The 11,552-nt window shown below is 59.4% G+C and overlaps 1 protein-coding gene across 1 annotated transcript; it reads right to left on the reverse strand.

The window, feature by feature from the left end:
* Positions 1–377: 377 nt before the first annotated feature.
* On the reverse strand, positions 378–3,364 carry ZNF703 (zinc finger protein 703). The gene is made up of 2 exons (XM_064638122.1): positions 3,060–3,364; positions 378–2,622 (listed from the first exon to the last, which is right to left on the reverse strand). Exons 1-2 carry the CDS (start codon positions 3,270–3,272, stop codon positions 1,243–1,245), a joined length of 1,593 nt encoding a protein of 530 aa, XP_064494192.1. The 5' UTR covers positions 3,273–3,364; the 3' UTR covers positions 378–1,242.
* Between the last annotated feature and the right edge of the window lie 8,188 nt (positions 3,365–11,552).

The raw sequence follows: 11,552 nt of genomic DNA on the forward strand, positions 1-11,552 counted from the left end.
TGCCGCATTTCCACCCCTAAAACTGCACCCCCGGTGTGCGTGGGGGGGTGCGACCACCCGCTCCCCACAGCGACTCGGGGGCACCGGGGCTCCCGCATCCATCCCCGCTCAAACACCTTCTCGAACCTTCCCTCCGCCGCCACGCGTGGGAACACCGAGGGGCACGGACACGCGGGGAGGAAGGGGGGGAAGGGGGGGCACCGCGGCGGCTCGGAGACTCCCCCGGAGTCCCCCCCGAGCCCCCCGGGGCCGCGCTCGGGGCTCCGGTGCTCGGTCCCGCGGGGCTCCGGTGCCCGGGACCCGCCACCACTAGATGGTGCTGAGACCCCGCGGCCCCGGGCGGACCCCCCCGGGAGGGACGAGACGAGACCAGAGCGTGGGTTACAACCAAGAGCCGTTTATTAACAAAATCAGACTTACCGGGGGCTCGTCCGCCCGCCCGGGGCCGCCGGTCCTGCCGCTGCGCCCGCCGCTCCTCGAGCCCCCCGGGCTGGGGGCGTGGGGGGACACACGCGGGGTCCTGCAGCCCCACGGCGGGGCACGGCCGCGGGGGGAGCACGGCTTGAGGTGGGGAGCAACCATCGCCCAGCCGGCAGCATCCACAGATTTCCCCCTCCCCCGGGGCCCCCGGACACAGCGCAAAAAAAAAAAAAAACCAAAAAAAAAAAAAAGGAAAAAAAAAGTGAATTTAAAAAAAAAAGAACCAAAAATTTAAAAAGGCAAAAAAAAAAAAATTAAAAAAAAAATTTAAAACGGAAAAAGGAAAAAATCAAAAAAGGAAAAAAATTACAAAAAAAGAGAGTTATATCTGCAAATTACAAACGCAGAGAACAGAATTCCAGAGCGATAAACGCGGAGGGGGAGGAGGAAAACGCCTTTTTTTTTTTTTTCTTTTCCATGTGTGGCAGGAGTCATGCAAGAATTTCTCAGGGGGGAAATTAAGAAGGGGGAAGGAAAAAAAAAATATTCAAAAGAAACTAGAAGGGGGGAAAAAAAAAATCAAAGCCCCACACCTGCAAAGTAAAGAGGGGTTGGTTTGTTTTTTTTTCTTTCTTTCTTTCTTTTCTTTTTTTTCGGGGTGGGTTTTTTTTTTTTTTGTTTTTTTTTTTTGGACACAGACTTTTGCATACCATTGATTCATTGGTGTATAATGCACTTATATTCCCAGCTTTAAGCTAACATACAGTAATAAATACAGAGTCCAAGGAGGGCGCGGGGGGCTGGGGCTCGGGAGCTGCGGGGTTACTGATATCCCAGTGCGGAAGCTGACGTGAGTCTTTGGCCGTAGAGCGCGTACGGGGAGTAGTAAGGTCCGGCGGCCGGCAAGGAGGGCACGGGCAGCGCGCCGGCCGTGGGCAAGTGGCTCTTGCCGTAGGGGTGGTACCTGTTTAGTCCCAAAGTGTGTGGGCTCCTCAAGGAGAGCGAGGCGGGCAACGTGTTGGGGCTCCCGGGGGCGGCGGGCGGGAGGTGGAGGTGGCAGGAGGCCGCGGAGCCCAGCCCGGAGGTAGGGTAACCCGCCAAGAGTTTCTCGGCCCCCGGCAGGGCCGTGTGGGTCCGTAGGTGGGTGAGCAGCTCCTCCGAGGTGGCAAACCTCTTGTCGCAGGGTCCGCTGGCAGACACCCAGTTGCATATGTGGGGCAGGGGGTCGTTCTGCAGCATGAAGCCGTAGGTGTAGAGGGGGTGGCCGGGCAGGCTGGGGGTGCCGCTGGAGGAGAGCGTGGTGTGCACCGAGTGCAGGGGGTGCGTGGGGTACACCAAGGGGTATCCGCTCTTCAGGCTGCCGGGGTCGTGCACGCAGCTGGAGCAGTTGCTGGAGCCCAGGTGCGAGGCGCTGTGGTAGCTCAGGCAATACGGGTCCCGGCATAATCCCTGCATGAAGGAGGGCGGCGAGGCCCCGGTGAGCGGGCTGGAGCTGGGTGGCTTGCCCGGCAGCCCCAGTGCCCCCGGCAGCTGGCTGCCCACCAGCCCCGGCTTGGTGGGGTCCAGCCCGGGCACGAACTGGGACGGGTAGCCGGCGTAGGCGCCGACGATGGAGCCGTGGTAGCCGATGCTGGAGGGCGGCAGCGGGAAGACGGAGTGGCCCGGCTTGTAGGGCGACACCGGGGCCACATGGCCGGCGGGCGGCAGGGCGGGGGGCTCCGACTTGCGGCCCGAGGGGGGCTCGCCGTGCGCCCCGGGCTCCACCGCCCCGCGCCCCAGCCCCCCGCCCGTCCCCTCGGGGCTGGGCTTGCCTCCCTCGGGCTCCTTCTTCTCCTCGGCGCCCTTGGGGTCGGGGTGCTGCGGCGAGGCCCCGCGGGAGCCGCCGGGCGAGGCGGTGGCGTGCGGGGGGAACGGCGGGCACGCGGCGCTGGGCACCCGAAAGCCGGCCTTGTCCGCGCCGCCGCCGTCCTTGCGCGGCTCCGCGCCGCCCTTCGAGTAGGGCTTGAAGCTGGACTTGTCCTCGGCGGGCGCGTCCCCGCTGCCCGGCGGCTTCAGCGCGGCGGGGCGGGCGGTGGGCTCCTTCTCGGCGGCGGGCGCGGCGGCGGCCACGGCGTTCAGCTTGGAGGAGGGCGGCGGGTCGGGCTTCCCGATCTGCGAGCAGGTCTGGGCCAGCAGCGCCAGCGGGCTCTTCTTGGCGTCCAGCTGCGGGCGGAGCGGAGCCGGTCAGGGGGGACCCCGACGGCGTCCCCGCACCCGCCTCACCCCCCACCCCCCGAAACCCCGGGGCCGGGCCCGGCGCCGAGCCAGGGCGCGGGGATGGGGGGGACGGGGCGGGGGGACGCGCCCGGCCGGGTAGAAGGACCGGGTGGGAAGCGGGGGGGGGGGGGAGCGAGGCTGCGGCTGCGGCGGCGGAGAGGGAAGGAGCGGGGGCCGCCGGGCAGGGCAGAGTCCGGCCGGAGAACCGGGAGCGCCGAGCCGGGAGAGCCGGGCCGGGAAGAACCCGGCCGGGAGAACCGAGAGCGCCGAGCCGGGAAGAGCCGGGAGCGCCGGCCCGGGAAGAGCCCGGCCGGGAGAACCGGGAGCGCCGGGCGGGGGGAGCCGGGGGTCCGAGCCGCGGTCGGGGGGCGGCGGGCACTGACCTCGATGGGGCTGACGGGCGTGGAGGAGAGCGGCTGGAGGTACTCGGGGTGCAGGAGGTGGCCGCCGTGGGCGCTGAGCATCTTCAGGACGCGGATGGGCAGCCGGCTGGCCTGGCGCAGCGGGTCGGCGGGGGGCGGCCGGGGCGACGGGGCGGCCGCGGCTCCGCGGCTCGGCGGGGTCCTCGGCCGGGGCCCGCCGGGAGCGCCGCTCATTTGGGGCGGGGGAAGGGGGGGGGTGCCCGGGCTCCGCGGGGCCGGGCCGGGCCGGGCGGGCGGCGGAGCGGCGGCGGCGGCGGCCCCGGCGAGACGAAGCCCTTCCCCGGCCCCACCGACACGTCAAATAGCCCCGATGGCGGCCGCGCTCCGAGGGGGCCGGCGCCGCGCACCAATCCGCGCCCGGCCGGGCCCCCGGGGCGGGGAGAGCCGCCGGTGGGGGGGGCGAGCCGCCGCCGCTCCGCCGCCACCGCCCCGCGCCGCCGCGCGGGGGAGAACCGCGGCACCGGCCCGAGCGCAGCCCGGCGGCTGCGGGGCTCGGCGGGCACCGCACGGCACGGTACAGCTTGGCACGGCATGGCCTGGCATGGCGCGGCACTGCTGGCACAGCTTGGCGTGGGGTGGCATGATTGGCACTGCTAGCACACCTTACCATGGCATGGCATGGCTCTGCTGGCACAGCTTGGCGTGGCACGGCTCGGAGGGCTCGTCATGGCACTGCTGGCGCACCTTGGCACGGCTGACACGGCATGGCATGGCTTGGCACTGCTAGCACACCTTAGCAAGGCATGGCTCAGCTGCCATGGCATGGTGCCACTAACACACATTGCAACAGCATCACAGAGCTCGGCTACCATGGCATGGCAGTGGTGTCCTGGCTTGGCATGGCATAGCACGGCACAGCTCAGCTGACATGGCACTGCTGGCACAGCTTAGAATGGCACAGCATGGCTCACGTAGCGTGTTCTTAACTCAGGACCCTCACAAAGTGGCAATTCCCTTATGAACCTACAACACTCCTTTTTTTCCAGGTATTTTCTCCTTTCTGTGGTTTGCCAAGTCTTAAAAATCTTCCTGTGCCAGTGCAGGCCAATGTGTAACTAATAAACTTCCAACAGTTAACTTCCTATTTCTGGTTACCTTGTCCAGACATCTCTGAATTGTTTCACAAACCCCTGGGGCTCCACTCATAGGGGGCTGAGGATCCCCCATCCCACCTAGCTCAGCCAGGCTCCATCCATGAGGAGCCAAGGCACCTGGATAAATCCTGGAGCTTTCCCAAGCGATGTCCCACCTGTGGGACTGCGGGGTCCTGGTGGGGCAGGAGCTGCTCCCCTGGTTCTCCTGGGCTTCAGGTGGAGCTGGCGGGAGAATGGGAGGCTTAGGGAGAGATGTGCAATGGGATGGGCATGTGGAGTCACAGGAGAAAATCCTGGGAGCCAGGATCGGGTGAGAAGTGAGAACCTTTCACCTGGAGAAAGGTGATGTGGGGCTGGGTGCCTGTTCCAGCCCTATCTCTGCCCTCCCTGGGTTTGGGTTTCAGGCCTCTCCTGCCCACCTGGCGAGGGAGAAGAGAAAGAAGGGGAGAGACAGACACCTCTAATAAATCATATTAACTCCTGACAGATGCTTTATGTTCCAACAATGTTCCTATTATTAAGTTCATGTGGCCACCCCTCTCCAAGCCCGCTGCTCCGAGTTCTGGGAAAAAAGGCTTTGCTGGATTTCCCCAGCAAGCACTGGCATTGCCCTGGCGCAGCCCCACGTTGAGTCCCGCTTCTCCAACCACTATCAATCACTCCCAGGGTCGGACCTGTCAATTTTCCCTCTTTGTGAGGCTTTTTTCTTCTCTTTTCTTCCCCCCCCTCCCAAAGCTGACCGCAAGATTGATTCAATCCGGACAGCGGGATGTAAGCGGAGAGGCGCTGCCGTTCAAAAGAGCCATTCAAGGAAGGAGGAAACAGAAAAAAAAACACCCTTTCCTCAAAGTCACTCGAGTTGTTTGCCAACAACAACACGGCCCTAACAGAGCAACCCAAAATCAGGTGGGACAAGTGCTTAGGGCAGCGGCGATGCTGCCACGGGCGCCGGAGCGGAGCGAGGGCACAGAGCAGAGACACCTCCGGGGCTGTGTTTGTCCTTCCCCAGACCCCAGGTCATTCCCAAGGCCTGATCCTGCCCTGGTGCTGGCACACAGAGACCTTTTCTGGATCAGTGTTTTTTGGATCAGCTTCATCAAAGGGATCTTGTGGATAATGATGAATCCTGCTCCGTGCCGATGCCCTTCCCGGTGCCGGTTAGATCCTCGCCTGTAAAATCCATGTGGGGTCTGTTTTTATCAAAGAGAACAGTAACCAGAGGGGAGAAAATTAAAATTCCCTGTTCCGTGTCCCGTTCTGCTCCATGGCAGGCCCCTCTCTGCTCAGAGATTGCACAAGCGTTGTTCAAATAAGAGCAGTGAGACCCTTGCCCAGTAAAAATAACACTGGCACCAAAGGAAAAGCAAAATATTTGGAATAGAAGCAAAGCCAAAGAAGACCAGAAGCCTCGGGGAGTGCTTTCAGCGATGACTGATGATGTTTTCGTCCCTAAGCAGGACTTGCCCCACCTGGGCTGCCGTTAAAGAGGTTTGATTTTGCCAAGGACGTGTTCCTAGTGCAGAGCCCTGAAGGTGCCCGTGGGCTCTGATGTCTCTGAGACCTGAGTAGCGAGGCTGGGGAACAGGGAATTGAGTTTTTCTTTAAGTTCAAGATCTTCCAGTAACTTGGGATGACTCTGAGCAGGGCTTTTGGGTGACACACAGTGGGGGTGCCTCTCACTCCATGGGCCCTTCCCACCTTGTCCCACTGGCTCTGAGGGGGCAGAAGGGTGTGTTCCGGAGGAAGGGTCACACGGTACCCCAGGGGGTTGTGGAGAGTGAGGAAAACCAACTGGAAAACGAGTGTTGTGCAGGGAGGGCTGAAAACCACAGTCCCAGCCCTGCCTGTGGAGCTGCCTGTGCAGGAGCCTGCCCTCAGTGATGGATAGGATGGCACTCTGGACTTCCAGGAATTTGCTTTCCGAGGCATCATTACACAAACCACACAGAACGAAAACTGCACCAAAATAAAGTGCTTTTCCTGGGGAGTCCAGGGTGTTTCTTTACCCACCTGCTCTGCAGCTGGGATCAGTGCAGGAATGTACTTGTGGCTCTGTGCTTTTATTCTCCATTTTCCTCTGCTCTTGAGCGGAAAAATCCAACGTGTTCTGGTGTTGCTGGCACACAGAAGTTGTTCTTGGTGTTGGGAATTTTCTGTCCCATGGCACTGGCATCCGGGGTGCCAGTGGGTGCAGAGCAGGCAGGGAGGAGAGAGGCATTCGAGCTCTGCAACCTGCCTGGCAAATTGTGGTGGGATAGGATAAGGCATGAATTTAAATGGCTGTAACTCCCCTCTGCTGTGCTCTGACTGGAATAAATCTTTCCTGTTTCAGTGCTGCTGGATGCTGTTTAAGCGGTGCTGGGGGGTGTGGGGGGGACAGCTTTGAGGGGTGGGTGGGCACCATCTCCCACCCCAGCAGGCAGCTGAGGGGATGTCTGCCATGAGGGGCAGGGCAGAGGGGCAGCCTGGGCACTGCAGGTCCCCAGATGGGTCCCATGGAAGTCTTGGGGGGGTGTCAGGGGATGGCTCCGGCTGCTGCTGCAGGATGGGGATCCAAGACACTTCCTAAATCCAAGGGTTTATCTGTGCCTGGGTGCTCGTTGTGCACCTGCCATCTCACAGGTAAATCCCCACTACCCACCCCTCAGCCCCTCCAGCTGCTCCATGGAAGCAAAACCTTGGGAGTCAGCGTTTTCCCTGCCCGGCTCCATCCCGGAGTCCCTCTGCTCCTCACGCCAGCCCAGGCCTCGCTTTTAGCTGCAGAACAAGTGCATAAAAATGATCTTATTTATTACAGGAGACATGTTTTAAAACAACTGACAAAATTGCAAGATGTAAAACGACAAGCAAGTGCTTTTTCTTTTTTAAGCCCGTATAGACTCCTGGCAATGATAAAAATAGTGTTTTCTTTTTTAAAGTTGGAATTAATCTTTCTTTCCAAAGCAATCATGTAGCAGGAAAAGCAGGAAGACACTCGGATATTAACTGATACTCGCTGGTGATGGTTAGTTATGGAATGGCCGGGACTCACTTCCCTCTGCAGAGCCATTAACGTTAGGAACATTAAAGCAAAAAAAAAAAAAGGTGAAGTTGTTTTTTTTTTCCCCCTTCCCCTATTCCCTTGATGTGTGACTAACAGCTGCTTTTCTGTGTGACAAATCAGTGGGGTCTTCCTGTTGTTGATGTAATGAAGCTGTTTCCTGGTGGGAAATTCTGCGGGATGAATTGCAGGAGGGGGAGGAGAACATCCCACACCTACCGAGGCGCTTTGGAGGGCAGGAGGGAGCTCCGGCGGTCAGGGCAGGCAGTGGGGCTGGCTGGGGGGTCACAGCCACCTAACTAAGGCTTTTTGGGGGTTTGGGGGGTTAATCTCCAAGTTTTTGGTCACTGCCACAGGGTGAGGGTCCTCCCAGGACTGGCAGGACAGTTTGGGGTGTTCTCTGTGCTGACCCCCATCTCAGCATCAGAGAGCTGTGCCAAGCAGCCAAGCTCACGTGCCTCAGTTTCCCCATCTCTAAAACGGGGGGGAGAGGGGGTGATGGTGACCCTCCATCTCCATCACTATTGGCCCTGCTCGTTGCTCTGGGACCCCCCAAAATCGCTGTGGGGACACCGGGGTTTCCCTGAGCTGGCACCACTCAAGGGCTTTGGGGGATCGGCCTGGGTGGGTTCATTTAGTCCTCAGACACCCACGGAAAAAAAATAAAAAAATCACCTTTACCCCCAGCTTCCTTTTTTTCTTTGCCAGTGTTAGTTAATTAAACCGTGCAAATTTAACCAACTTAATTTCTGTAATACCAGGGCCGGAGCCTCAAACCCTTCGGTGCAGCTCATCTGGCACGTTCGTCACAGAAAACGTTTGGAGCAACTCTAATAAAAATGAAAAAGGCTGTAAATCAATTTTAATTTATTCATTTTCTGTATGGTATGAAAGCACGCCAAAATCAGATTATTTATGAGCCCTTCATAACAATAGGCATTTTTATTGGTTGCAAATGACAAAAGGGGTTCTCAGAGGGATTTTTTTCTTCTTTTAAATTTTTTGAATGCCTTTTCAGAAACATTTATTTTTTTGGACTCTATGATCTCAAAGAAAAATATTTAATCATTGATACAGTAAAAATAATTTATATTTTGATACTAAAAAACACATCAGTCTTTGAAACATAAATAGACAGAGCTAATCCAGCCCAAAGGCTTGGGTGAACGGCACCCCACAGGTTAGAGGAAAAGGCTGTGATTTATACCCACATCCTTAAATTTCCCATTAAGAGCATAATCCCCCATAAGTCTTTCACAAAATGTCTGAGCCACCGGGGTTTGGTTTTGCTTTTGCTTTTCCAGACCCGTGTTTGGTCGGTGGGTGCACACGTGCTCTGCACACACGGTCACACACGTGTGCCCCTGCACTTGCCTCAAGATGACTTTCTCTGCCCATCCAAGGCTCATTCACAAAATCTCGGTGAGTCCCTGGGAGAAGACCCGCCAGGTAGGGCAGGTAACCCACCCTGACACCCAAACCCACCCATAAACCAGCTCTTGGTTGGTTCTGCCTCCACTTTCCAGCTCATTCAAACCATTGAAGTCCATTTTGTGGCACAGCTTGGCCCAGAGGTGGGTTTGGTGATGGGCACGTGCCACACAGCCAGGGCAGGTACTCACTGACCACCTGGACCAGCCTGGGATGCTCCTGTTGGTGTCAGGGTGGTCCCTTCTGAGGCTGCCACCCCGCTGGCTCTGGGGATGGCAGTGAGGTCCTGTGGGTGCACCAGACCCCCTAGACCTGCAAGGAGCCTGTGGCAACCAGAGGGCAAAGTCTGTCCTCTTCTTTAGGAGGGGAATTACCCAGAGCAAGGGGAATTACCCAGAGCAACCCCAAAGCCCCAGGACCTGAGGAAGAGGTGGAGGAAGGGCAGCCCAGGGACAAGACGAGGTGCAAGGGGCAGCATCTCCATGGTGGGGACAGTGCTGGGGAAGGGGGTGCCTTCTTGGCCACAGCATCCTGGGCATGGTGGCCAACAGCCATCTGGCAGATCTGGCAGCAGGAGAGGCAAGGGTACCCCAAAACTCCTTGGGGGGGGCGGGGGACAAAAGTCAGGCTGGGTTGTGTGGGGAGGTTTGGCTTTGCTGGAGGGCCCTGGGTAAGGAGAGGCACCTTCTCCTGCAGGAGCAGGAGCTTTCTCTGTTCCTGGCCTGGCCTGGCCTGAGAACAGAAAAAAAGAAAAACCACCAAGAAGAGAAAAGAGGGAACCCCCTCCCCGGGAGAATTAGCATCCAGGATCTGTCAGTCACTGGGAGCTTTTGGTAAAAGGGGCCCCTTGTCAACCTCTGCCTTTGATGTGACTGGGACGGAGGTGCTCAATTAAAAGTCTATCAGTCTGTAAGTAAATCAACGCCTATCAGGCTTGTCACATCAAACAAACGATTATTGCACGAACCCGCCCACCCCATTAATCTGGCTGTTCCTTCTTGACAGCTCAGGGTCAGGGCACTGTAAATCCTGCACTGGATTGCAGCCACCTGGAGCAGGATTAAAGCAGCCCCGCAGCATGTGCTGCTGCACCCAATTACTGCCCGGGGGTGGGAGGCTGCGGCGAGGGGCACCTGTGGGGTCTGGGGTCCCCACCAGAGCTCCACTCTGCGAGGTCACACACGGGTGGTTTGGTGGTGCCACGTGGGCTTTGGGTGGTGTTGGCCCCAGGGATGCTCAGCAGTGGGCAAGGGAGAGCTCAGCACCCGGCACAGGGGTGCTCAGCACCTGGAATTGCCAGGATGCTGAGACAACAAGGGAGCAGCTCCAAAGTCTCTTGGCTGCTCTGGATTGTCCATAGAGGTGGTCACACGCAACCCCACAATCTCACTGACACCTGTGACCAGGGCAGGGATTGACCCCGGGGGGCTCTGGGCACCTCCCAGGGTGAAAGGAACCAACAGGTTGGGGTTTCAGCTGCTCCTTGGGTCTGGATGAGCAGCAGCAGTCCCGGGAAAAACAGGGGTTTCCCATCAGGTCACTCAAGGTGAAGGCAACAGGGGGGCTCCTGCCCTCATCCCCATGGATGCACCATGTCCTGGCACCAGGGTGTTGGAGCACAGGGCTGGGCTGGCAGGAGGGTGCTGGAGCCAGGAAGGCAGCCGGAGCCATTGCCCCGGGAACAAGAGTCTCTATTCAAGGGCAGGCAGAAGCCAAACTTCCCTGAAAAGCCTCAGTGCTGCAGTGGGTGCAGCCTTGGGGCAGCCAGAGCTTGTGATTCCTGCACATGGCACAGGCTCTTCATGAAGGGAAAGCTGGGCCTCAGATCACATGGGGGCTGTGCCATGGAGTGTGGGAGTGGGGCGAGACCTGGGGAGGCTGCAGGTTGGCTTCTGGGGAGGGGCTCAGTGCCCCCGTCCCACCGAGGGCTCTGCTGTCCCCATGCACTGCCTTTGCCCCGATGGGGAGGGATCTGTCCTTCTCTGGGGCTGTGGGGGCACAGGGGCACCCACTGCCCAGGTTGTCCCAGACCAGGAGCATCCCCTGGGTGACTGATGACCACAGGACATATCCACAGCCCAGAGCAGCAGCCAGAGACTGTGCAGGGGGGAGGGACTGTGCTCCCCTTCTGCCCAGGCCTATTATTAGCACTTTCCCTCTCCTGCTGAGCCTGGCGCCTCATAATGCAGCTCTGGCTCTCACGGCAGAGCCCCAAGCCGGGGCTGCCCTCCCGTGCCAAAGATGGGCGCTGAACCTGTGGGCTCAGGGAGCTCACTCTGCAGCCACGAGCTGGGTTTCGGAGGTGCCACAGGGGCAGCATCCCCAGGGCTGACCTCCTGGCCTCTGTTTCCCCATTTGCAGGGTCGGGGGTGTCCGTGAGCAGGTGCAGCCCAGGAGCAGAGGAAGCCCCACAAAGCACGGCTGGTGTGTCCATCCCTGCCTCGCTGCATCCACTCGGGTGAGGAAGGGGCAGCTGGAACCACCACGGGGCTGGTGCCAGCAGAGGTGACACCAAACAGGAGACAGACTCTCCCAGCACCACGTTTGACGCGGCGACACCAAATCTTTGCCGATAAGAGGTGTCTCCTCGGCGGGGAGAGCCATCACCCCTCACCCTGCTCCTCACACCCACCCGGCGCCCTCGGCTCTCCCACCATGTCAAGCAACACCTGCTCGCTCCTGGAGATAAACCCCACCCTGTCCCCTGTGTCCCCACCCTTTCCCCTGTGTCCCCACCCTGTCCCCTCTGTCCCCCCTGTGCCCAGTTGGCTCTGCCCCAGGCCTGCAATGGGGATGGAGATGCTGGAGCTGGCGGGAAGGGGGGAAAGGAAATTCCCCTCTCTGTCATCCACTGTCCCATCCCAGGATGGGGAGAAGTGCCCGGGGTGC

The sequence above is a fragment of the Pseudopipra pipra genome, chromosome 28, assembly GCF_036250125.1.
Source record: "Pseudopipra pipra isolate bDixPip1 chromosome 28, bDixPip1.hap1, whole genome shotgun sequence".
In the NCBI taxonomy this organism is placed as follows: Eukaryota; Metazoa; Chordata; class Aves; order Passeriformes; family Pipridae; genus Pseudopipra; species Pseudopipra pipra.

Excerpts from the sequence above, each read along its gene's own strand:
- ZNF703 (XM_064638122.1), bottom strand. The coding sequence starts at position 3,272 with ATGAGCGGCGCTCCCGGCGGGCCCCGGCCGAGGACCCCGCCGAGCCGC. Across the intron at positions 2,623-3,059 it reads CGCCCGTCAGCCCCATCGAG|CTGGACGCCAAGAAGAGCCC; the intron begins GTCAGTGCCCGC and ends CTCCGCCCGCAG.